The sequence below is a fragment of the Mustela nigripes genome, chromosome 2 (genome assembly GCF_022355385.1).
Source record: "Mustela nigripes isolate SB6536 chromosome 2, MUSNIG.SB6536, whole genome shotgun sequence".
NCBI classification, from domain to species: Eukaryota; Metazoa; Chordata; class Mammalia; order Carnivora; family Mustelidae; genus Mustela; species Mustela nigripes.
Window position 1 is genome coordinate 94,724,498 of NC_081558.1, and position 26,716 is coordinate 94,751,213.

The following is a 26,716-nucleotide window of genomic DNA, read 5'->3' on the forward strand; positions in this document are numbered from 1 at the left end:
TTGCCCCAGACAGAACTGCTGCTGCTGCTCCCTTCGTACCCCTCACTGGCACCCCCCCCTCCCCACGTCTCTTCTCCACCCCCCCATGGCACCTGCTACTTGTTGATTACACCACAGTGTTGCCTTTGATAGCTTCTGTTTTAGCACTTAACGAGAAGTTTCATAATACTATGTTTAGTGACTGTTTCACGGTGCTCTGCAAAAGAGTACCAAATCTTGGGTTCCCACTGCCTGGGCAGGTGTGAGAAGCATTGCTGGAGTTATGCGATGTCTGATGGACAGATAGATGGATAGGTGGGTCAGTGGGTGGGCAGGCAGGCCTGTGGGTGCTGCAGCGTAAGGGCCACAGGACCCCCATGCCTGGGTCAGGTTGTCCTGGGCAGGCCTGGGTCTTGTTGGGGAAACAGACCTGACCCCCAAGAGCCTCCTCTTGGCACAGATCATCTCTCAGACCTGGCCCTACCTGAGCATGATCATGGAAAACAAGTTCCGGGAGAAACTCGAGCCCAAGATCCGGGAGAAGAGCATCCACTTAAGAACCTTCACCTTCACCAAGCTCTACTTCGGACAAAAGGTGGGTGATGTCTCAGGAGGGGGAGCCTGGATCTGCCATGTAGTCTTTTCCCTGTCCCAGACCCTGCCTGCCTGAAAATACTGCAGGGGACCTCCCCATGTGCACTTTTCAGCCTCTTGGCCCAAGTGTAGACCCCACACCCACAAGTCCCAGCACCGCCATCCTTGTAGGTGCAAAGGAAGCCTGGGTTAGAACAAAAAGGTGGGAAACGAGTCCACTTTTCTTGAGCCAAATTTGGAAAACATGCTGTGCAGTAGAAGCCAGTCAGATAAGAAGATGTCCAAGTACGGCTTGCTGGGGCATCAGCGAGGAAGAACAGATTTCCACACGGGGAGACAGTGCCCCAAGGTAGGGGAGAGTTCTCTACCAGGTGATCGGTTCTGTTAGCATCACAAGCCCGGCACTAGTTCTGTGAAGCTAATGGGCAACCCAGGATAAAAGAAGTTTGCTTTTGACATACCCAACATCATGTCTCTCCCTATTGTTGACAGCTTCCTACTCTACCCTTTTGCCCCACTTCTGCTGCCCCATTGGTGTGTCTTATTTTTGTCATTTGGCTCAGTCAGTAGAGCATGTGCCTCTTGATCTCGGGGTTGTGAATTTGAGCTCCACATTGGGCATTGGGTTTACCTAAGAAGAGCTGCCTCCCACAGGCAGAGAACTGCCTGATGTCCACCCCTTGGTAAACCAGGTGCACTGGCATCTGCCCTGCTGGGGGACAGGCAGGTGTCAGGGTGCAGGCCAGCCTGCCCCACTGGCTACCTGAGTGGGGAGCACAGCAGGCATGCCTGGCCCCTGGAGATTCTAGTCTGTGCCTCTCAGACTTGGCCAGGACTGGTCTGTCTCAGCATCTATGAGTTCCTTTATTCATTCTCTGCTTCATTCATGTCCGCATATGGAGCATGGCTATGTGCAAGGACCCGTAGGCAGAAATGGGTGTGACTTATGCCCCTGCCTTTGGGAAGGTCAGTGTTCTGTTATAGAGACAGACACCCAAACTGGTGGGCCACCCCATGGCATTGTACTCACCATGCTGGAGGAATGCATGAACTCGGGAGTGGAGGGGTGCAGGGGTTGTGGTCATCTGGGAGGACTGCTGGGAGGGATCCTGCATTTGGACTCAGCAGGCTAGGAGCTAAGCAGTGGGTGGACCGCTGTAGAGCAGAGCCGGATGCCTGTGGGAGGTGGTGCTGCTGGGAAGCCATCCCTCACCACAGCAGAAGCAGGCCCCACAGTGGCTCCAGGCTGCGGGTGGTCCCGTACAGCGCCCCAGCCTCGTCCCCAGGCTGCCGCTGGCTTTTCTGGGTCTTTACCATCTAGGCCTTGGTAGGTCTTGGAGGCCAGGGTACAGCCAGGTGCCATGCGGCCTGAAGCTCCTGTGATTGGGGGACCCTCTGAAAGAAAAAGAACATAAAATTTAAAATGTAAAACCAGGACAAAAGTGAATATTAAATAAATATGAGAAAGAATGGGAAAATACGGGGCGCCTGGGTGGCTCCAGTGGGTTAGGGCCTCTGCCTTTGGCTCAGGTCATGATCCCAGGGTCCTGGAATCGAGCCCCGTGTCGGGCTCTCTGCTCAGCGGGGAGCCTGCTTCCTCCTTTCTCTCTGCCTGCCTCTCTGCCTCCTTGTGATTTCTGTCTGTCAAATGAATGGATAAATCTTAAAAAAAAAAAAAAAAAGAAAAGAAAGAAAGAATGGGAAAATAAACCACAGAAAATTAAACACTTAAAAAAGCTGACATACCACACATATCACAAGTTCGGGAAAAACCACGTGATGATTTTAATTAACTGCTCAAGTTGTCCCTGTACTACTATTTTCCCCTGAATCTGTGGTCTCTGTACTTTTTGATAAGCTTTTCATGTGACAATGCATTCGGAAATGTCATTTTTTTTTTTTAAGACTTTGTTTACTTGAGAGAGAGAGAGAGCGGGAGAGAGCTCGTGCACACAGAAGGAAAGGGAAAGGGAGAGGGAGAAGCAGGCTCCCTGCTGAGCGGGGAGCCTAATGTGAGGCTTGATCCCAGGACCCTGGAATCATGACCTGAGGCCAAAGGCAGACACTTAACTGACTGAGCCACCCAGATGCCCTGTCAATGTCACTTTCTAAGGAGAGAATAGAAAGATAATGGAATCTTCTCTAGTATGATTGATTGAATTTTTTTTCTCCAACATTTCATTGTGAAAAATCTCAAACCTGCAGAAGATGTGCCAGTATTATGCCGTGGACCGTTTGGATTGTATAGCCACTAACCTTTTGCTATATTTGCTTTAGCACATATCCACACATCTATTTTTCCTCCTCATCTTTTTTTTAATGTATTTTAAACAGATTGCAAACATTAGTGGCCTCCACCCCAATTACTTCAGCATGCATGTAACTCAAATTCAAATGATACTTCTCTTTTATTTTTGCCCACTAGCCTCCTGATGGGAGAGAGAAGTGAGGTGGGGGAGATCACCTAGGAGCTCAGCGCTCGGCCCTGGTGTGGGATACTTTAATTTCTAGGGTCAGCTCCCCTGAGCTAGGGACCCTGCCTTCTTCTCTTGCCCTTGGGGGGCCAACTCCTACTCATAGGCCAGAACTATTTAAGTGCCACCTCTTCCAAAAATTTTCTCTAACCCTGGCCTGCCACAAGGAAGGTGCTCCTTAAGTCCCCCGACCCCTATGTGGCAGCAGGGACTGCGTCTCCTCATGCCCTCCCCCACCATTGTCTCCTCTGCTGGACTTCCAACCCATGAGGGGAAGGTTTAGCCTGTCTTGCTCCTTACCTTGTCCTTGGTCCAGTGCCTGGCACAGAGCGGGTACTCTGTAAATATCTGTGGTAGGAGAGAGAGAGAAGGAAGGGTACACATTCTAGGGTACACATATCATAGGTCTGAGGACAGACGGGCCACAGTGTGAATTTCTCTTTTTGTGCCCCATCCCAGAATTGTGGTGGTCATGTTGTTGCGACCAAAGCCCAGTGCCGGGCAGGGGCCAGCAGCCACCCCTTGCTGTGAGATCCCTGCTCACCCATCCCTCTGGCATCTCTTCCAGTGCCCCCGGGTCAACGGCGTCAAGGCACACACTAACCAGCGCAACCGGAGACGGGTAGTCCTGGACCTGCAGATATGGTGAGCCATTTTGCCTATGCAGGCCAGGTGCAGGGTACGGGGTATGCCATGTGAGAACAGCCAGCTTGAAGATGGAGTAGTGTAGTTTATGTTCTGATTTGGGGTGGGAAAGCGTCTCACAGCGTGCGTGCACACACACACACACACACAAACACAAACACACACACCCCACCCTGGGCAGGAGCACAGGGTCCCTGCTTGGGACAGGAAAGAGTATCAGGAGAATGGACAGTCCCAAGGAAGCCACTGCTGGTTGACCGCTCAGCCCAGGCCCAGATTCTCCCATAAGAATTGGCACCAGGTAGGCTCTTGGATAACAAGGCCCAGGCAGCAGAGCTTTCTTGGAGGTCACAGCTAGTTACCTGGATGCTCAGACCAGCTGCCTTAAAGAGGATGTGGAAAGAGGGAGCAAGTACAACAACATGATGTGGGGACTTGTGGTAAGGCCCAGGGAGCTCTGAGCACAGGCTATGAGATCCGTGGGAGAACTGGACTCTGAAGCGTCAGGAAAACAAGGATGCAAAGATACATCCTTGTGTCTAGTTCAGTAGGTTGGGCAAAGGTACCTCTTCTGAATGATGTTTGTAGCAAGCTGGAGTCTGAGAGAAGGGACATTCAATCCAGGTAGTCTTCCTGGAGGTGGTAAGGTTTTAATTGTGCTTTAAAGGAGCAAGGATTAGGGGTTCGTGGGTGGCTCAGTCAGATGATAGTCCGGCTCTGTTTTGGCTTAAGTTATGATTTCAACGGTGGTGGGGTCCAGCTCTGTGCTCAGTGAGGACTCTGCTTGAAGATTCTCTCCCTCTGCCCTTCCCCCATGTACTCACTTGTTCTCTCTCTCTAAAATAAATCAGTTAGATAAATAAATAAATAAATAAATAAATAAAGGACCAATGATTAACTCTGAAAGTTCCAGAATGTTGCATTCCTCTCCAGTGTCTTATTTTCATAGCCCAGAGGCTGGCACTGAGAGCATATCGGGTGGATAGGAGTCAGCTCTGGGAATACCTGTCCCCATCTGGGGGATGTGTGAAGTTGATGGTTATTGGGCACGCCTGGCTCCAAGGCTCTGCCACCAGATCCACCAGGGTCCTCTGGCACACATGTAGCTTCTCAGCCAGCTCAGGCTTTGGGGGAGGCCATAGCCTGGTGATGCTGGGCTCAGGGTTGGTGACTGGATGCCTGAGCTTGGGCTCTATGGCCCGGGGCAAGTTTCCTGGTCTCTCTGACTGGCGGACCTGCCTTTCCTTTCGGCCTTCCTTCTTCCTCCCCACTTTCAGCTACATCGGGGACTGTGAGATCAGTGCAGAGCTGCAGAAGATACAGGCTGGTGTGAATGGGATTCAGGTATGTGGAACCTGGTGGCACTGCCCACCCCCTTGCCCCCGCTTCCTGCCCCTGGGGCGGGAGGCCGGGCAGGGGGAAGCAGGCTCACACTGGAGCAGGCAGCAGGGAAGGGGAGGACACCACACAGGGGCTGATCATCCCAAGACTCCAGGCCTGAGGTCACACGGCTGGAAAGAGGCGACTGGGCTTTACCAACCTTCTGCTTGGCCCTGTGGCCCCACACCTGCCTCTGTAAGAGTCCCCCTCAGGGGGGCAGGAAGGGAGACATTCTATTTATGGAGTGATGCCGAGCCAGTGCTTAGAAACTAGGTGGATGGAGGAGGGGGAAAGAGCTTATGGCAGAGTGGCATACTGGCACCAGGGCCTGCCTGGCTGGGCTGGCTGGAGATTGGGGCAGGGCTGCAGGCCCCTCAGGCTGGAGCACTAGCGGATGGCAGGGGCAGCTAGCTCATGGCCCTTGGTAGCCGGCAGAGGGGTGGCAGCCATGTGCAGGTTTCTGTCCCCTGAGGTGGCCCCGACATTTGGGGGTGGCATGGGCATGAGCAAGACAGGTGGCCTCGGCTGAGTACAGGTGCAGGGAGAGGCTGAGGTCCTGCGTGCCCATCCAGTTGCAGGGCACGCTGCGGGTCATCTTGGAGCCCCTCCTGGTGGACAAGCCCTTCGTGGGAGCTGTGACCGTGTTCTTCCTTCAAAAGCCGGTGGGTGCCAAGGAGAGTCCTAGGCCTGTTTTGGGGAGTAAGCACTCGCCTGCCGGGCACCAGGTGCTAATGTGAACCCAAGAATAGAACTGCCTACACCAACCTAGACCCGGGTACCCCACACTCCTCATGTCCTGTCATCTTAGGTGGCCTGAGGTGCTCCACTCTGCTCTAAACCCAAAAGCAAGAAATAGCTCGCAAGAGTGGCTTGCCCAGGTCACACAGAGGGTCCAAGGTGGAGGGGAGTGTGTCTCTGAGACCTCTCAGTCCGGGCCGGCCTGTGGCCCTGTGCACAGCCCCACTCCTGTGTGGTCCCAGCAGGGAGGCGGCAGACTGAGGCCTGCGTAAGACTAAGAGGTGCCCTCATTTGCCTGACACCCCCCTGGAAGTGCCCTCCACAGCGGCTGTGTTCTACCTGCTGGTGGGCGCCAGGGGCTTGGCCAAGGGACTCAGCCTTGGGCTTCTGGCTTCTTCCAGTCTAACAGCCTCCCTCTGCCCCTGCAGCATCTGCAGATCAACTGGACAGGCCTGACCAACCTGCTGGATGCACCAGGAATCAAGTAAGTGCACTGTGGGAACGGCGGGCAGACCCCCGGAGTGGGACCCTCAGCAGTGGGCAGCCAGTGACTGGAGCTGCCCAGCGGCGGTGCCCTCCTTCCCGGCCCCTGCATATAGACTGGGGCTGGCACCAAGCTGGCCCTGCTCCGGAGGGAGGAGGGGTGGTGTGTTTGGAGGGGGAGCAGGAGGCCGGCAGTGCTGTCCCCAGAACATGCAAGCACACATTCAAATGCACGGGCACACGCTGGCCAGATGAGACGTCCTGGGGGAGGCCCTGGGGCCTACTGAGAGCCCTGGGGCCTCTGTAACCAGCCCCGGCCAGACCAGGCTCCTGGCTCGGTCACTCAGCACTGTGTGATTTCAGACAATTTCCTATACCCCTCTGGGCTCTTCCTCCCTGAAAGGGGAGCCTGCTTCTTCTGTGTCATGGTTTCGGGAGAACACTGAGGTGTGTGCGGCGGCACAGTGGGCAGGAACACACAGGACGTCCTCCTTGCAAGTGGGCGGTGAGAAGCCCACAAGGCCTCACCCAACCATGGTCACAGGGGGCTGCTGTCACAGCAGAGGCTAGTGAGGAGAAGCCGGTCTGGGAGATTGCACATTCCGGGGACTGGATCTAGGGGCTGCTGCACGCAGGGCCTCAGGCCCCCAGGTAGGAGCAGAGGAGGGCTCTGACCCCTCATGGACCCATGTCCCCATGAGGGAAGGATGGTTGGACTGACCAGGGCAAGCTGGGGCTTTCCGAGGTCAGGCACCTCCCCTGCCTGCAGGAGGGACCCCGGGCTCCCTCACTGAGGATGTTCTCCCCGCATCTTGGCCCCCTGGATTCAGAGAATCCACTTGTACGTGGTGTCGTTCAACAGATGTTTACTGAGTATCTAGTGTGTGCTAGTCCTGTTCTCGGCACTATCCCTGCTGCTCTACTGGGGAGAGAGAGTCAGGCAGTAAACAGAATTTTGATGGGATGTCAGGGAGTAGGAGGGCCACGGGAGCAAACACTTAGGTAGCACTTACTGTGCACCGGGCACCATTCTCTGCACTTTCCGTGTTTTAACTCCTTGTAACAACCCTAGGAGGTAGTGTTAATATCCTCAGTTTAGAGATGAGGAAACTGGTCCAGAGAAGTCAGCAACTTACCCAAAGCCTCACAGCTCATGGGCGATGGAGCCAAGATTGGCACACAGGCTCCAGGTCACCCCTCTTAGCTACCCCTCCGTGATGCCTCAGAGAACAAAGCAAGATGGGGAAAAGGGGTGGTTGGGTGCTGTCAAAATGTAAGCCCACCTCCCCTCCAAGCCAGGCAAGCTGGAGTCAGGGCTGGTCTCTCCCAGGCAGGGCCCAGCCCACCAACTCTGCTCCTGGTTCCAGTTCTGGGGCTGGGTGGCGGGGCAGGTAACCTGGGGGAAGGCAATGCCACCCCTCTACAGCTGGCCATGCCCATGTCCCCAGTGAGGTGTCAGACAGCCTGCTGGAGGAACTCATTGCTGCCCACCTGGTGCTGCCCAATCGTGTTACTGTGCCTGTGAAGAAGGGGCTGGACGTGACCAACCTGCTCTTCCCTCTGCCCTGTGTGAGTACCAGCACCAGCCACGGAGCATGGGGCCTGGGACTGACGGATGGATGGGCCTGCAGAGGGAATGCATTCTCAGATGACAATTGTCTCTGTCCTGTGAGAGCATGGCTTCCTTATTCTATTGGAGGAAGACTGAATCTTGAGAAGGTTGACTGGTTTGCCCAAAGCCACCCATCTAGGGAGAGGCAAAGCCCAGGTGGCATTCCTTCCTGGATCCTGGTCCCAGCTGCAGCCTGGGTTGGGGACTGTGGGTAGTTACCCCCGTCCTGAGGAAACTCCAGGAGGCTCCCATCCTCTCTTCCATGAGGCTCCCCTGATTCCCATCATTTGGGGGTGGAAAGAATCCCCAGGAGAAAATATTGAGTCAGCACAGGATGGGGGGCTTTATTGTGTGCTCAGCCCCACTGCCCCCTCTATCCTGGGCCCCGATTGGGAGGCCTCTGAGGACAGACACATGGCCTCCCTACCGGAGGTGCCCTTCGGGACTGGCAGTTAGGGCTCAGGAGAGGGGGACGTGCCCATTTCACCATCAGCGCAATGTCAGAGGCATCGGTCTGCTGCAGCGGCACACAGGGGAGGCCTGGGCTGTCCAGGGAGACAGAGTACAGGCGTCCTCACAGCCTTGCCATAGTGATGCGGGCTTTAGCCCACACTGCGTGGGGCAATCTTAGAATAACAGTTCAATACCATCACCTGCATCACCATTACTGAAAACAGTCTGTCCTTGGGGTAGATTCCCAAGATGTCCTGGGAAGCTGCTATGATTTAAACTCACTTGGGATAGTTTTGTGTATTTGTGACAACTGGCCATGAATATTTACACTTAGGTTTCATTCTATTTTCTATTTTTAGGGCTTAATTTTGACCATAACTTCCTTTTACCACCATGTAAAATATTTGCAAGCTTCTAAAATCTAATATAAAAAACAAATTCTGTTTCGAGGAGTCTGACTTCTATCCCTTGTTCCCTCTACCTAACCACCACCCTCCTCCTTTAAGTAATGGTTTATCCCCCCACTGTTCCTTTTCTAATATGAGCAGCTGTGTGCATATCTAATTACATTCCCATTCCCCTTCTCTGATGGATGGCAATGAACTACAGTTTTCTCCACCTTGTTTTTATCACTCCATACGTCACGGGCACCACTCAGTGACAGCGTGGACAGGGCCCTTCTCCTCACAGCCACACTGTACTCCACGGCGTGAGTGTGCTGTGTTACTTAGCTAGTTCTGATGGACAGCGAGTTGTGTCAGTCTTTGACTATTACCAATAGTGCTGTCATGAGTAGCCTTGTATGTGTCTTTTTATATTTTTACCAGTATCCTTTGAGAGTGGGATTGCTGGGTCAAAGGATAAATGGAAATGTATCTCCTGGTATTTTTTTCTTTTACTTTAATTCCAGTATAGTTAACATAGAGTGTTAGATTAGTTTCAGATGTATAGTAAAGTGATTCAGCAGTTCAGCAATTCCTCAGCGCTTATCCTAAGTGTACACATATCTACTGATATTTTAAAAAAAAAAAAACTAAAGAAGAAGAAGAAGAAAAACGGTTTCCAGGCAGGAGCCCTTATTGGCCCCATGAATTGTATTTCCTAAGTCTTGTGGTTTGTTCTGCCTCAGGACAAAGCTGAATGTGGGGATGGAGTGGGAGTCAGTGCGGGGCCTTTATGAGCACAGGGACCCACTGCCCACAGCAGGCAGTCCCCACAGGGGAGAGTACCCCTGGGTGTCAGAAAAAAAATGACTTCAACTTGGTCTCCATGCATGTTATTGGGCGGGGTGGGGAGGGTGAGGAGTATAGGAGGAAACCTCCTCAGATGGTGGTTGTTGGCACAGGAGGAAATGGCTGCAGTTAAACAAGCCAGTCACATGGCAGGTTGGAGCCAAGTGAGGTCAGGAAGGCCAGGAAGGGGGGCCGGGCATCATGATGCAATGGACAGAGCCCTGGGCCCTGATATCACTTGCTGTATGGCGAGGAGATTGCCAGATCTGGCTTCTGTTTTTCATCTGAACCTGGAGCAAGTGAGATGGGACTGGGATGATGTCTGATGGCTTTGGCCCCAGTGCTGTGGGCCTTGAGGGCTGGCACAGCTCAGGAAGCAGCTGTGAGCCCTGGGCTGGGGCATTTTCCAGGGAGTGATCAGAGTCCATTTGCTGGAGGCCGAGATGCTGGCTCAGAAGGACAGCTTCCTAGGGATCCGAGGCAAGTCAGATCCCTATGCCAAGGTGAGCATTGGCCTACAGCATTTCCGGAGTAGGACCATCTACAAGAACCTGAACCCCACCTGGAATGAGGTATTTGAGGTGAGGGTCTCCTGGCTACTTTTCACGCCCTCCAGACTTCATGCTGGGTCATGCTGGGTCCGAACAAGGGAGGGCCTCACGTACCCATGGGCAACAGTAGGCTAGAGGAGTGGGCCGATTTCCCACATCCACCAGGCTTCCAGAGGGGGGCTGCTGTGGCCCTGCTGGAGGGAATTCCAACCTCCCTTCCTTACCAGACAGCTTGAAATTTTTCAAACCAGAGGAAAAGACAGAATCTGTTCTGCCCAGATCCTCTCAACCTCCCCTGCCAGAGCCTGACACCAGGAGCTTAATGTTCCCCCTTAAATTCACCCACAATTGCTACTACTTGAAAGGCAGTACACACAGCCTGTTCAGTGCTCCAGAAGCTGCGAGTCCCATGCAGAACACACAGCAGCCACCATCCCGAGCACCCACCCAAATCCTCCCCATCCTGCAAGAGGACATTATTCCATTCTTAGAGGTGGGATTCTTCAAAAGCACTGGAAGGCAGGAATACACCCAGGGCTCTGCACTGGCAGGTGGCAGAGCTGGAATTTGATTCTCCTTGGGTCATGCTTGAGGTCTGCTTCATCAGCCATTGTGGGCTGCAGACCAAGTCACCTGTCTTTCCTTACAGTTTATAGTGTATGAAGTCCCTGGGCAGGACCTGGAGGTAGACCTGTATGATGAAGATCCCGACAGGGATGACTTCCTGGGCAGGTGAGGAGGAGGGCTGAGCTGGGCCTGGGGGCACTGGGCCGGCCCTTGGGACACAACACCCCTGCTTCCACCTCAGTGACCTGCAATCCTGGCTTGGTTACACTGATACAGTGACTGTGTTAGGCAGCCAGCTTCATTGTTTCATGGTTCTACCGCTAACCTCCTTCCTAGAGGTCTGAGTGCCAGCCCTAAGCTGGGCCATGGGGATACTGAAGACCCCAAGGTCTGTGTACCATGGGCTCTGCTTCCTGCACTCCTAATGATGTAGAAGTCCCCATTTGGAACAGTCGTAGGGGCAAGGCTGGCGTGGTGGGCAGGTCCCCTGTGCCAAGGAGCCCTGGCCACTTGCTCTGGGGAAGAACCCAAACTCAGGGCCGTGGGAGAACTGAAATGGCTAAGCTGGGGCTGGCTGTAGAAACTCCAAATTTATATGTCTTTTGGCCCATTAGCCCCACTTCCAGGAATCTCCTGTAAAGTAAAAGCATTATACCTGAAATGCTCTACAATGAGCAAAACTGTGGTGGCAAAACAAAAAAGGCTGGAAACATGAATAGTCCAGAGCCTACCAGCCTCAGAGGACACTGGTTGAAAATGTTTGAATAAATTTGCCATTGCCAAACTACAGGATAGTCTGCCGCTTTTTTTTTTTTTTTTTTAAGATTTTATTTATTTGACAGGCAGAGATCACAAGTAGGCAAAGAGGCAGGCAGATAGAGAGAGAGGTAGAAGCAGGCTCCCTGCTGAGCAGAGAGCCCCATGCTGGGCTCGATCTCAGGACCTTAGGATCATGACCTGAGCCAAAGGCAGAGGCTTTAACCCTGAGCCACCCAGGCGCCCCTATTCTGCAGCTTTAAAAAAATGATGAGTAGAAGGATCTGTGTGTATTGACCTGGACGATGCCAGTATAGGGGTGGGGGAAGCAGTTGGAAGTGACCTGTGCAGTTTGATTCATTTCTGCAGGGAGGACTCTTGAGTACGGGTCTGTGTGAGCAGAGAAGAGCATGGAAGCCACAGAGCAGGCTGTTACACTGTTCATTCCAGGAGGTTGGGATTGCGAGGCAGAAAAGAGAGTTTTAACCAAATTTTCGCACTGCTGTATTGTTTAGCTTATTTCCATGAACAAGTTATTTTAAAAGCAGAAACAAAGCAAAGTGTGAGGGACATGATCTGACAGCCTAAGAAACAGCTTACCACCAGATATTATTTTTCTTTTCATCTTAATGGAAAAAGCTGCAGGTTTTGTATTGTTGCGGATTAGAAGTGTGGCTTGTAGTTGATGTTGTAACTGATTTCAAGTGTGTTCTGAGCTCAAGCATATTTCTAACACCTACACAGTCTCCCCACTGGCTATTGGGATCATCTATTTGGGCTTGGGTTGGGTAGGTGGAGGCACACTGTGAGTGTGGCCGGTACCTCCTCTCACACCCATGCCAACTATACTTACCCCTTGGAGGGCATCTGGAGAGGTGCTGGAGGGGCATTTGTGGTTGTTACAATGACTGTGGAAGGTGCTACCACTGGCATTTAGAGGGCACAGGACAGGGAAGCTAAATTCCTGCAATGCATGGGCAGTTTTGCACAATGAAGAACCATGCCATTCAAAACACCAATAGTACCATCACAGAAATCCAGGGCCAGTGTGTCCAGTGTCTGGTCATTCTCCTCTGGGGATCGGAGCCAATTGCCTGCCCAGGCAGTAGCCCTGATGACCAGACAGGCCTTCATTTGTTTGAGCTGCAAGTGGTCTCCCATTGGTTCCTTGAGATGGATAAGCTCCTGTCTTGAGGACTGCACTCACATCTGCTTCTTGCCTCCTTGGAGCTGAACTGATTTCCTGTGTATTCCAGCTTGCAGATCTGCCTTGGGGATGTCATGACGAACAGAGTGGTGGATGAGGTAGAGTTGGTGCCTATAACCCCCTCCCTGTGGACATCCTGGTTTCTGTCTGTCTATAGGAGGACAGAAGCAATTCTATGACCACCTCTCCAGTCCCTCAAGCCAGAGCCCATCCCCTCTGGGCTGGGTCACCTTTTCCCTAAAGCCACCTAATAAAGGTCCCTAAACTGAACTGCTTGAAGAGGGTCTGTAGCACCTCAGTGGCCCTTTCCCTGAGCTTTCCTCTCCCTTCTCACTCCCCACCTTACAGTGGTTTGTCCTGAACGACACAACCAGTGGGCGGCTGCACCTGCGGCTGGAGTGGCTTTCACTGATTGCCAACCCAGAAGCTCTGATTGAAGTGAGTTTGGGGTGTCAGTGCTCCCTAAAGGAAAGGTATGTGGGTAGGGGTGGGACTTCTGGCACAGCCGGTCCATGTGTGAGCTGTGGAAGGGGGTGAGATGAAGCCTCCATATCTCACTCACAGAATCCTCCAGCCAGCCCCTACCTTCTGCTGAACCTGTCCCTTAGCCTCATCTCCACACAGGGCAGCTCCTGATCTCTCAGCAGAGGCTGTCTGCCCAGGGAAGATGGGATCTTTAAAGGATGCTGGTGCTGGTCAGCCCAGTTCATGGGGAAGTCCACCCCTGTGTTTGACTTGAATCTGTCCTGCTGCAGATGTAAACACAGTCTCAACAAAAAGCTAGGTTGTGGGGAATTTTAGGGCTTGTCCAGAGTGCAAGTGCTGGCTGGCTTCCTTCTGCCATGAATGGGCTTCTCCAAAGCCAGTCTGTCTCCTGATGCTACAGCACTTACTGAGAGTCTATGTCTGTTTGTAGGACCAAGGTGGCCTTTCAACTGCCATCCTTGTGGTCTTCTTGGAGAGTGCCTGCAACCTGCCGGTGAGTGACGACATGACCAATGTCACACCCTGCCTTGTGCCCATAACTTGAAAATGTCCAAGTGTCATTCATTTATTCTCTTCTTCATAGAGAAACCCTTTTGACTACCTGAATGGTGAATATCGAGCCAAAAAACTCTCCAGGTTCACCAAGGTAAGTGAAAGCAAGTCATGGCTCCTTTTCCCCAGAGTAACCATAGCCTGTCTTCTGGGTGATCATCTGTGCACCCACAGCCTATGGATGACAACAGTGCCATTCATTAAGTCTGCTGTGTGCCAGGCACTGGGCTTTACAACCTGTCCCCATTTATTATGCCTGAGTCCCATGATGAGTGTGTCTATTTTTGCCATTTTACAAGTAGCACCCAGAAGGTTAAGCACCTGAGTCACAAGCTAAAGAGCCAGAACTTGACCATTTCCATAGCCCCAGGGAACAAGAGCCTGTGCCGGAACCAGGCCTAGCTCCCGGGTTCCTGTCATGGACTTGGAACCTCTCCTCCGGTTAGCCCTATCCTGGTCCTTGCACAGCTTTGGCAGCCCAGGGCCCTGGAAGCATCATAGTAGCCTTCTTCTGAAGGGAAGCAGCTGGTTGGCCCCAGGTCCCACTGAAGATCTGGGAGCTGGGAGGTACACTGGGGTGGTGTCTCAAGCCAGTGGTGCCACTTCCATTGCTGTGGATTTGCCCCTCACAGAACAAAGTCAGCAGAGACCCTTCTTCCTATGTCAAGCTATCTGTAGGCAAGAAGACACACATGAGCAAGGTAAGACAGCTTGGTGTGTAGCCATGGGACAAAGAACTGGGGGCTCCACGCCTTTTCAAGGAGAGAAGAAAAGGTAAGGGAATTAGAGAACTGAATGCTTCGTGGGTGCCAGGTTACAACTGGGGCACTTTGTCTTCAGAACAGCCTCACTAAACAGTTCTATGCTTTAAGAATCTGAGGGTCAGAGATGACTGACTTGCCCAAGGGCACCTGCTAGAAAGCAGCAGAAATCCTGTTGGTCTCCTCTCCTGGAAGTGAGCTCTAATACTGCTGCTATGCTTTTCAGCTCCTGCAAAACTTGCTGGGAAAGCTCTCCTTGCCTTGAGTCTGGCTGCCCTGTCTCATGCGTCCCCTAAATGGCAGTGTGTCAGGCTCCGACCCCTGGGCAGAGGCTGAGAAGGCTCCCATTGGGTGGCCAGCTGAAAGCAGAGGGTGCCAATATCCTGCTCTGCCCCTCCTGACCCTTCAATGATCTTTCTCTCTTCTGTCCCCAGACTTGTCCCCACAGCAAGGACCCAGTGTGGAGCCAGGTGTTTTCCTTCTTTGTGTCCAACGTGGCAGCTGAGGAGCTGCATCTGAAGGTTTGAAAGCTGGGCTCTTGGAACAAAGCTAATCAGTATCTAAGCCACGAGGGTGGGGAGCTTGATAATGCAACTTGAACAGGTTCTCCCAGCAGTAAAGTCAGCCCCTTTTCTGTGGGAGAGGGTGCAGAGGTCCCTCATCTTCATGAGCCTGGTGCCTAAGGACCGTGGGTAAGAGCTTGGAAGGACAAACCCTCAAGTCCCTTGGCTCTCCCTGCAAGAATCTTTCCAGTTGTTATCCAGCACCTAGAGTGGCCTAGGTTGGGATCCTCCCAGGATCTTAGTGATGTACTTCTTTAAACAATAATTTAGCCTTCACAAAAGATCTGTGGAAAAGTTTCTTTATTTTACACATAAGCAAACAGAGGTACAAACAGTGACTTAGTCAAGAAATCTTTATTTTACACATAAGCAAACAGAGGTACAAACAGTGACTTAGTCAAGAAATCTTAACAAAAAGGCAGATCTGGGATCTTTTCAGGCCCTTAGCCCATCAGTCCCTAAAGCCCCTGAGGCCCTGGGCATTTGCCTCATAGAGATCCAGCTGCCAGGTTTTCAGAACAGGACCAGAGGCCAATAGAAGCACAGTACTCGCTTACTGAAGTGAACGTAGACTTGAATGGGGCCCAGAGAATGGTGGTGGTGGGTGTGGGTCTTGGTTCTCCTGTTTTGTGACTGGCCCACTGCCCAGGTTCTTGATGATGACCAAGAGTATGCTCTGGGAGTGCTGGAGATTCCCCTGTGCCAGATTCTACCCTATACAGACCTCACCCTCGAGCAGCGCTTTCAGTTGGACCACTCAGGCCTGGACAGCCTCATCTCCATGAGGCTGGTGCTTCGGGTAACTATCTCCTCTTGTTCCCCATCTTCCATGGCTCTGGCCATGGCATGGACAAGGCAGACTATCTCAGAACTAAGTATCTGCTCTTTGCTGAAAAGCTAGGAAATAGAACTATATTTTTCATCAACTTTGGAATATTGTCAGCCATTATCTCTTCAGATATTGGCTCTCCATTCTTTTAATCTTTAATTCTAGAACTCCTGCACTGGACCTTCTTCCCATCTCTTCTGTCTCCACCTGACCTTACTGTCTCTTGGTGCTACATTCTGATTTTCTCAGATCTGTCTTCTAGACCACTAATTCTTTTAACTATTCATGGTTTTTATTTCAAAGACTATTTTTTATTTCTATCTTTTCCAAGTTCATTGTCTTTTTTCACTGTATTTTATTATCATGTTTATATTCTGTCTTTAACCATCTGAAAATATCTAGGCTATAATGTATACCTATAATGTGAGTTCTATTATCTGAAGATCTTGAGAGTTGAAATTTTGACATTTGTTGTATCTGTTGATGCTTTTTCAGGGTGACTCATTTCTATGTTTGGTGACTTAGGTTGCAAACATATATTGTATTCTTTTGTGACCTAGATTGAGTTTGCTTGCTTCCAAGGAGATTCTGTTTTGCTATAGCCATGTACCTTGAGAGCCTTACAAGCTAGGGTCCACTCTTACGTTAATTTTTAAATTTTTAGGTTTCAGGATTCCACAGGTATGACTATGAACCAAAAATTCCTATAAGGTACCATATCCTCAGGAAAGTCTTCAGTACGCCCAGCAGAGTACAAGCAAGATGGACCTAGTTCTTTGCAGTCTTTCCTTGAGCAGGGTGGAAATGTTTATCCTAGACTACTTTTTTCCCTAAAGAGACCCCACCTTCGTGGTTCCTACTTCAACTCAGCCTCACATTGACCTGAGGCCTCTTCTCCCCACCCCTTGGATTATTCAAGGTTGATAAATGACCCTAGGAAAGCTTAGCCTTTTTCAGTAACCCTAGGGGTTTTCCTTACTTTCTTGTAAATTTGGCTATGCATTAAAAAAACAAAAACAAAAACAAAAACAAAAAAACATTTTATTTGACAGCCAGAGACGGAACACAAGCAGGGAGAGTAGGAGAGGGAGAAGCAGGCTTTCTGCCGATCAGGGAGCCCCATGTGGGCCTCGATCCCAGGATCCTGGGATCATGACCCGAGCAGAAGACAGCTGCTTAATGACTGAACCACCCAAGTGCCCCTTGGCTGTGCATTTAAAAAGGATGTTTGTTTCATTTTATTAGTCATTCCTACTGAGGCTTTTCAGAATAGAATATTTTGACCATTATAGTGTTAGAAATGTAAGTTCCTAGAAATGGTCTTGATGACTGAGGGGGAAGGAGAAACACAATGGCTGAGGTTTGAAACTTTGTAGGAGCACAGGGATATGTGTGGACAGGAAACACATTTTAGGGAAAACAATGGTGAATAGGGTGACAGAAGGCAGGGTGTGATATCTGTGAAGGTGAAGGAGGTGTAGATTCTGAGAGTCCTTTGCAGAGAGGGACAGTACATGCTCTAAGAATGAGCCAGGTCTCTGCCAGCCAGTGAGTGGGGGCAGGACTGAACGCTCATGAAGACTCACTATTGAGGCAGGAATAAGGGAAAAAGAGAAAAAATGGTTATAGGGACCCAGGGGCAGAGAGAGGTTAAGGAAGATATGGGCGGGGTAGGGGGGTAGAAATCCACTGTGTTGGGTAGTCAGGAAGGAACCGCTTCCCAGAAATTAACATGAGAGCAGAGGAGGAGAAAGTGGATGTGGGGGGCCCAGCCCATAATCCTGTCATCTGCTTGCAGTTCCTGCGTGTGGAAGAACGAGAGATGGGGAGCCCATACACAGGACCTGAAGCCTTAAAGAAAGGTCCTCTGTTCATTAAGAAGGTGGACACCAACCAGGAATCTAAAGCCCCATCCCAGGGAGAATGCCCTGCAAATTTGTCATGCCCCCCAGATCCTGCTTCTGATACCAAAGAAACCTCCAAGAGCTCCATGTCAGCCACCAGTGCCACTATTGTTACCACTGAGCCCATGCCCCAAGAGACAGGCTCAGAGCCCAAAGGCAAGGACCATGCCAAAGGGTTCTGTGAGTCCTTGGGGAAGAAGAAGAGTTCGGGCACCATCTTCCTGACTGTCCCAGGCTCCCACTCTCCAGGGCCCATCAAGTCACCCAGACCTCTGAAATGCCCTACCTCCCCACTCGCATGGCCGCCCAAGAGGGTGGCTCCCAGCATGTCCTCGCTCAACTCCTTGGCCTCCTCCTGCTTTGACCTGACAGATATCAGCTTCAACATTGAGTATGCACCTCTCTGCTTCATATTGTCTAAAACAACCTGTGTGAAAAATACATTCCTGAATGGAGTAGATACAAACTCACGTTTCTCTGCAAGTTCTGATCTTTTACAAAGTGGCTTCATGAGAGGCAGCATGGAATATGCTAGAAACCCAGGGCAAGGGGGAGAGCGAGCAAGTGCATTCCCACTGTAAAACAGGTGCTGGGCTTTGGTTGTTATGGTTCCTTACCACAGAAACACTTCCTACATTCCCAAGTGTGGGATGCTATGGAAAACTTAGAATGTGGAAATAGATCCTCAATGGCTGCCATTTATTGTTAACTACGAACTTAGCATGCTATTTAATTCCATCTTTACAATTACCCTACGAGATAGAAGTTAATATCATAAAGGTTAAATAACCAACAGTCTCACAGGAAATCATGGTATAAAAGCAAATCCCACTCCTGGGTTCATGTTCTTCCTACTGTGAAGTAGGACAGTCACATGTGAATGGATAGAACTGACTTATGCCTGAAAGGAACCTCACTGAATTATTAACCCACATGGCTCTATGCTCCTAAAGCAGGACATGCTTCTGTCTCAGGGGCTGGGGGAGAGGCCAACACCTTTAATGGCAACAGAAGTTAACAAACCTTTCTTTACAGAGGTGGGGATCTCAGGCAGTGGAGGCTGGGTGAGATTCAGCTCACTGTGCGTTATGTGTGTCTGCGGCGCTGCCTCAGTGTGCTCATCAATGGCTGCAGGTAATGGGGTGCTGGGGCAGGGCAATGGCCTCAGGTGAATGAAAGGGTGGAGATGCTTAAAGCTATAGTGGGGGTGGGCATCCTTGAGGAAGACAAGTAATACACGAGGAAGAAGCGAGGTTTGAAGGCTGCAAGCCGTGAATGACAAGGTCTTCAGTGATGCTGATGGGCAGGCTCCAGAGCCACGGACTTTGTTTAAATATAACTGCTGCAAAAACCATCTGGGGTGACTTGGAGCCAGTACCTTTTCTCAAGTGTGAATCTCCAATTTCCTTTAGAAGGGAAGTACTTGCTCTACTCCTGACTTTAAAAAACACGTGTTTTCAAAATCCTGCTTCTGTTGTTTTATCCTCCAATTCTGCAGACTTTTGTTTTTTGGTCATCAACAGGGCATTTTTATCCACAAGCCATAGTACAGCCTCTCCAATGGAGTCCTTTCAGGGTTTGAAAACTTACTTTCTAATGTCTTTGAAACCAAATCAGAAACCTGACACCCTGTACCAGCAGTGGAGCTGATCCCTATGTCCGTGTCTACTTGTTACCAGAAAGGAGGTGGGCAAGTCGTAAGAAGACCTCAGTAAAACGGAAGACCCTGGAGCCCCTGTTTGATGAGACGTAAGTGAACCAAGCTCCCCTGCCTATGGAGTGTCTTCTTATCCCTTCAAATATTTTCTGAGTGCCTGGCAAACCTGCCAGACACTGTGAAGGGCTAGATCTGTGGGCCTCAGAATAACATGTTCTACGCCTTCATGAAATTTCTATACATTAATGGGAGAAAAGGACTGCCAAGGCATTTTAGCAAAACAACTACCAACTTTTCTTGCTCATAGAGGCTAAAATGTTCCTGATTATGAACTGTTCCACACTTTTTCTCTTTAAATGAAGCCTCTTTAGTGGTAAAAGGATTTAAATCTGGCCAAATATGTTTTCTTTAACTCTGTTTTAAAGTAGCAGTTAAAAACAAAACATATCTTAAACCCAGAGACCTAAAATTTCCTCTAAAGCTCCAAGCTCTGGAAGCTCTGTCTTCCCTTCTGCAACAAAGCATAGGCAGCAAGTTGAAACAGATGTCCTTCCTGACTTGTCCACCCAGTGTCCTTAGGTGCATGACTGATAGAGTCTAATCACATTTCTTGCTTTTGATGGGTCACGTATGGCAAGTTTTATGTGAAATATTCTGTACCTTGAGGTCAACTTGAAGTCAAGAAGTCAAAATCTCATTATTGCTTCCTTCTGCTTCAGAATCCTAACAAAAGACATCTGGGGAGATAATACACCTGTTAATTTTTATTTCCTCTTATCAGTAATTACTCATTTTAAAAGAGCTGCATTGGATGCTCTTTGGGCCTTGTCTAAGAACTAAAACATTCCCTTTAAGAGCTTTACTTGGAGTTGATATCAAGAAAGGGTTTGGGAGAGAGATAATCTATTATTTATTGAACACCTTATGCCAGGCACCATCCTATATTCTAGAGCCACACAAGTAAAAGACTTTGCACTCAAAGAGAGCTATGACACAATTATAAAAGGATTTCACAATTGCTATGTGACAACACAAGAGGGAGAGGTTTGACATTTGGCTTTTGTGACAAACAAACCTGATCTGTTAGTAAATCTCCCTCAATATTGTAACAATAAGATATGGCCAGGTTATCTGGAGGGCAGACTTGGCAACCTCCACCCTAACAGTAAACCTAGAAGTAAGGAGCCTGGACATCTCTTGTGAGTGCACGACCCATACTAAGACACATTATAATTAAAATGTCAAAAGTTAACGGTAAAGGGAGAATCTTAAAAACAACAAGAGAAAAACTTGTTACACATAAGGGAACCCCTTTAGATAACAAGAAGATTTTTCAGCAGAAACTTTGCAGGCCAGAAGGGAGTGGCCCAATATAGTCAAAGTGCCAAAAGAAAAAACTCCCAACCAAGAATACTCTACCTGGCAAAGCTGTCATTAAGAATTGGAGAGACAAAAGTTATTATCACTGGACTGCCCTTAAGGGACTTTGTAAGCAGAAAAGAAAAACTGCTAATTAGTAACAAGAACACATATAAAGGTATAAATCTCACTGGTAAAGGCAAATATATAGTAAAGGTAGTGGATTAATCACGTATAAAGCCAGTATGAAGGTCAAAAAACAAAAGTACTAAAAATAACTACCACTATAGTGATATAGGGATATAATAAGCTATAAAATGTGGCAGGGCTAGGTAGAAGCTTTAGAATCTTTTTAAAAAATATTTATTTATTTATTTATTTATTTATTTATTTATTTATTTTTAAAAGATTTTATTTATTTGACAGACAGAGATCACAAGTAGGCAGAGAGGCAAGCAGAAAGAGGGGGAAAGCAGGCTCCCTGCTGAGCAGAGAGTCCAATGTGGGGCTCGATTCCAGGACCCTGAGATCATGACCTGAGCCGAAGGCAGAGGCTTAACCCACTGAGCCACCCAGGCGCCCCTAGAATCCTTTCACACTTAAGATATTATCAACTTAAAGAAGAGCATTCTATGTAAGCCTCAGTGTAACCACAAAGCAGTAACCTACAGTAGGTACACAAAAGGTAAAAAGAAAGTAATCTAAGTGTACCACTAAAGAAAGTCCTAAAACTACAATGGAAGAGATTAAAAGAAGGAATAGAAAGGGACTACAAAACTGCCAGAAAAGCACAAAATGGCATTGAGTACTATTAATATAAACTATCAATAGTTACTTTAAATATAAAACTCTCCAATCTAAAGACACAGAGTGGCTGAAAGGATAAAAAAAACAAGACCCATCTATGTGTAGTCTGTAAGATACTCATTTCACACACAAACTAATAGTAAAGGGATGGGAAAAGATATTCTAAGGAAATAGAAACTAAAAGAAAACTGGGGTAGCTATACTTCTCTCAGACAAAATAGGCTAGAAAACAAACACTGTAGGGGTGCCTGGGTGGCTCAGTCACTAAGCATCTGCCTTCAGCCCAGGTCATGATCCCAGGGTCCTGGGATTGAGCCCTGCATCAGGCTCTCTGTGTGGCAGGAAGCCTGCTTCTCCCCCTCCCACCCCCTCTGCTGTGTTCCCTCTCTCACAAATAAATAAATAATAATCTTTAAAAAAAGAAAAAACCAAACACTATAATAAGAGATGAAACAGGCATTACATAATGATAAAGAAGTCAATCCCATAAGAGGATCTAACATTTACAGATATTTATGCATCCAACGTAGGAACAGCTAAATATTAATAGACCGAAAGGAAGAGATAGCAATACAATACTAGTAGGGGACTTTAATACCCCACTTATATTAATGGTAGATCATCCAGACAGTCAATAAGGACATAGCAGCCTTATATGACATTTTAGAGCACTGGGATTTAACAAATAGATACAGAATATTTCATCCATTCCTACAGAATATATGTTCTTTCCAAGTGTACATGGGACAATCTCTAAGATCATATGTAGGTCACAAATTAGTTTTCTTAAATTTATTAAGACTTGTAATTTTTATCAAGCATATTCTTTGACCACAAAGGTATAAAACTAGAAATGACGAACAATAAATAAACCAGAAAATTCACAGTTTGTTACAATTAAACCCCATGCTATTGAACAACCAACAGGTCAAAGAAGAAATAAAAAATATCTTCAGACAAATGGAAAATACAACTTGCCAAATTTGTGGAATGCAGCAAAAGAAGTTCTAAGAGGAAAGTTCATAGTAATAAATGCCTACATCAGTAAACAATAAAAATCTCAAACAACCTCCATTTATATCTCAAGGAACTATAAAGAATGAAGAAAGCCCAAATTTAGCAGAAGAAAGGAAATAAAAATCAGAACAGAAATAAACTATAGAAATAGAGACCAAGGGACGCCTGGGTGGCTCAGTTGGTTAAGCAGCTGCCTTCGGCTCAGGTCATGATCCCAGCGTCCTGCAATCGAGTCCCACATCGGGGCCCTTGCTTGGCGGGGAGCCTGCTTCTCCCTCTGCCTCTGCTGCCACTCCGCCTGCCTGTGCTCGCTCACTCGCTCTCTCTCTGGCAAATAAATAAAATCTTAAAAAAAAAAAAAGAAAAGAAAAGAAAAAAGAAATGGAGACCAAGAAAATAGAAAAGATTAATGAAACTAAAATTTGGTTCTCTGGAAAGATAATGATGGAAAACTAAAGAAAGTTTTAAGACTCATCAAGAAAAAATACAAAATCAGAAATGAGACATAATACCACAGGAGTCTAAAGGATCATGAGACCACTCTGAACAAAATTATATGCTAACAAGTTTGACAAGCTAGAAGAAATGGGTAAATTCTCAGAAACATACAACCAAGACTGAATAATGAATAGAAAACCTGAACAGACCAATTAGTAATAAGGAGACTGAATCAGTAATCAAAAATCTCCAAACAGAGGCACCTGGGTGGCTTAGTCGTTAAGTGTCTGCCTTCAGCTCAGATCATGATCCCAGGGTCCTGAGATCAAGCCCTGCATCAGGCTCACCACTCCCAGGAAGGCTGCTTCTCACTCTCCCATTCCCCCTGCTTGTGTTCCTTCTCTTGCTGTGTCTTTCTTTGTCAAATAAATAAATAAAATCTTTAAAAAAATAAAAATCTCCCAACAAACAAAAGTCCAGGACCCAGTGGCTTCACTGGTGAATTCTACCAAACACTCAAACAATACCAATCCTTTTCAAATTCTTCAAAAACAACAGCAGCAACAAAAAACAAATAAAAAAACAGAAGAGAGAACACTTCCAAACTCATTTCACAAGGCATTATCCTGATATCAAAACCAAACAAGGATATAAGAAAAAGTTACCCTCTATGAACATAGATGCAAAAATCTTCAACAAAATATTAGAAAGCTGAATTCTATAATAAAAGGATCATACATCATGATCAAGTGGGGATCCCAGGATGCAAGGATGATTCAGTATCCATCTGCAAGTCACTATAAAACATCAAATTAACAAATCATATGTTCATCTCAATGGATGCAGATAAAACATCTGACAAAATTCTACATCCATTTATGATAAAACTGTCAACAAACTGGGTATAGAGGGAACATATGTCGACATAATAAAGGCCACAGGGGACAAGTCCACAATTAACATGATAATCTGGGGTGAAAACCTGAAAGCTTTTCCTCTAAGATCAGAAACAAGACAAGGATGCCTATTCTTGCCAGCTTTTTAGTTTTGGAAGTCCTTGTCAGAGCATATAAGCAAGAAAAACAAAAGGCATCCAGATTGAAAAGGAAGAAGTAAAAGTATCACTGTTCACAGATAACATGGCATTATAGAAAACCCTAAAGATTCCACCAAAAAACCATTAGAACTAATCAACAAATTCAGTAAAGCTGCAAGATATAAAATATATAAAAATCTGTTGTATTCTAAACACTAAAAATGAATTATCAGAGAAATTAGAATACAATTCCATTTATAGTTGCATCAAAAAGAATACCTACATATAAATTTAACCAAGGAGATGAAAGATCTGTACATTGAAAGCTGTAAGACACTAGTGAAAAAACTGAAGACAACACAAATAAATGGAAGGATAGTTACTGCTCATAGAATGGAAGAATTAATATTAAAATGTCCATACTACCCAAAGCAATCTACAGACTTAATGTAATCTCTTTCAAAATTCCAATGGCATTTTTCACAGAACAAATCCTAAAATTGGTGTGGAACAACAAAAACCCCAAAGTAATCTTGAGAAAAAAGCTCAAGGAATTACACTATTTGATATAAAACTCTGTTAAAAAGCTATAGCAATCAAAGCAGTACCGTTTTGGCATAAAAACAGACACAAAGATCAATGTAAGAAAACAGCTTAGAAATAAACTGGCACATACATGGTCAATTAATTTTTGACAACAGTCAATTAATATGACAACTTATACAATGGGGAAAGGACTGTTTCTTCAATAAATGGTGCTGGGAAAACTGAACAGTCACATTTAAATGAGTGAATGAAACTGGACCACAGTCTAACATTATACACAAAAAATAAACTCAATATGGATTAAAGACTTGAATGTAAGATCAGACCATAAAACCCCTAAAATAAGATATAGACAATAAGCTCCTTGACACTGAATTTGATGATTTTTTTAACTTTAACAAAAGCAAAAATAAGTGAAACTACCTCAAACTAAAAAGTTTCTGCACAGGCAAAGAAAACTTAACAAAATGAAGAAGCATCCTACTGAATGGGAGAAAATATCTGCAAACCATTTATCTGGTAAGGGGTTAATATTCAAAATATCCAAAGAACTTACACAATTCAAAAGCAAAAAAAAAAAAAAAAAAATCTGATTTAAAGACAGAGAACTGAACAGACATGTTTCCAAAGAAGACATACAGATGGCCAATAGACACATGAAAAGGTGCTCAATCTCACTAATCATCAGAGAAATGCAAATCAAAACCACAGTTATCTATCACCTCATATCTATTAGAATGACTATTACCAAGTGTTGGTGAAAATGTGGAGACAGAGAACCTTGTGCACTGATCGTGGGAATGTAAATTGGTACAGGCACTATGGAAAACAGTGTGGAGATGCATCCAAAAATTAAAAATAGAACTACCATATGATCCACTAATTCCACTTCTGGATATTTATCCAAAGAAAATAAAAACACTAATTCAAAAGCACATACATACTCCCATGCTTGCTGTGACAGTATTTACAACAGCCAAGACATGGAAGCTGCTTAAGTGTCCACTGATGGATGAATGGATAAAGAAAATGTGGCATATACACAGTGGAATATTATTTGGCCATAAAAAATCTTGCCATTTGCAGAAACACAGATGGACCTTTATGGTATTATACTAAGTGAAATAAGTCAGACAGAAAAAAAATTTTTACTGTATGATCTCACTTGTATGTGGAAATCTAAAAGAAACAAAAAACCCATAAAAGAGCAAACAAAAGATGCCAAGCTCCTGAATATAAAGAACAGATTGGTAGTTGTTGTGTGGCAGGAGGGAGAAGAGGGGTAGAGATAAGGGGGTCAGGTCAAATGGAACAAATTTCCATTTATAAAATGATGTAATGAGGAAATAATGTACAGCATGGTGATCCTATTTAATAATATATTACATATTTGAAAGTAGCTAGGAGAGTGGATCTTAAAAGTTCTCATCACAAGAAAAAAAATTTTTTAACTATGTATAGTGATTGATGTTGACTTACAGTGATCATTTTGCAATATATACAAATGTCAAGTCATTGTTAAACACTTGAAACTAATGTTCCCTTACCTCAAAAACAAAAAACCAAAAAATTACCTATAAGAATTCCAGTGGCCTCTTGTGAGTTTATGACAAAGCTTGTACCCTAAGATTCCTCGGCCTTACTCCACAGGCAGAAAGGGGAAGGTCCACTGTTTTCTATGAAGCTCCAATACACCTGACTATTCAGCATCCTAGTCCTTAGCTGGTCAGAAAAAACAAAAGAGATAGGGGTTGAGGTGGTCCTATGAGTATGCACTGTTGAAGGGGCAGCTGAAGGAAAGGCAACCAGGGTAGGCTCAGAGAAAGAAACCCCAAAACATAGTAGTTCAAACAGTCCAAGGCCTTCACAGAGAGGCAAGCAGCCTCTTGATACTTCTAGAGCTTGTGATTAGCATAGGACAGTGATTACCTGTAATAATGATCCACTGAATATCTGCTATGAGCCAACACTATTCTAAATGGTCCCCAGAATATATTTTCTGTTTTGAAAGTAGGAAAATGGATCAAACACTTCAGATTTTCAAAATGATTAAAATATGTAAATCTAAAAAAGAAGAGTAAATCTCACTT

General features: G+C 47.0%; 1 protein-coding gene across 6 annotated transcripts in view; it reads left to right on the forward strand.

The window, feature by feature from the left end:
- ESYT3 (extended synaptotagmin 3) overlaps positions 1 to 26,716 on the forward strand; it is a 48,837-nt gene that overhangs the window by 20,440 nt on the left and 1,681 nt on the right. For 3 of the 6 annotated variants that reach the window (XM_059391000.1, XM_059391004.1, XM_059391005.1), the window contains 18 exons: positions 440 to 574; positions 3,616 to 3,692; positions 4,970 to 5,036; positions 5,645 to 5,734; positions 6,239 to 6,294; positions 7,742 to 7,862; positions 10,001 to 10,171; positions 10,791 to 10,873; positions 12,721 to 12,769; positions 13,020 to 13,109; positions 13,588 to 13,650; positions 13,741 to 13,803; positions 14,342 to 14,410; positions 14,905 to 14,991; positions 15,683 to 15,832; positions 17,661 to 18,157; positions 18,802 to 18,900; positions 19,384 to 19,515. In XM_059391000.1, coding sequence (XP_059246983.1) covers positions 440 to 574; positions 3,616 to 3,692; positions 4,970 to 5,036; positions 5,645 to 5,734; positions 6,239 to 6,294; positions 7,742 to 7,862; positions 10,001 to 10,171; positions 10,791 to 10,873; positions 12,721 to 12,769; positions 13,020 to 13,109; positions 13,588 to 13,650; positions 13,741 to 13,803; positions 14,342 to 14,410; positions 14,905 to 14,991; positions 15,683 to 15,832; positions 17,661 to 18,157; positions 18,802 to 18,900; positions 19,384 to 19,515 — 2,099 coding nt within the window. Of the gene's footprint in view, positions 1 to 439; positions 575 to 3,615; positions 3,693 to 4,969; positions 5,037 to 5,644; positions 5,735 to 6,238; positions 6,295 to 7,741; positions 7,863 to 10,000; positions 10,172 to 10,790; positions 10,874 to 12,720; positions 12,770 to 13,019; positions 13,110 to 13,587; positions 13,651 to 13,740; positions 13,804 to 14,341; positions 14,411 to 14,904; positions 14,992 to 15,682; positions 15,833 to 17,660; positions 18,158 to 18,801; positions 18,901 to 19,383; positions 19,516 to 22,516; positions 23,009 to 26,716 lie in introns of those variants that run through there. The other 3 variants (XM_059391002.1, XM_059391003.1, XM_059391001.1) reach the window with 3 other exon arrangements.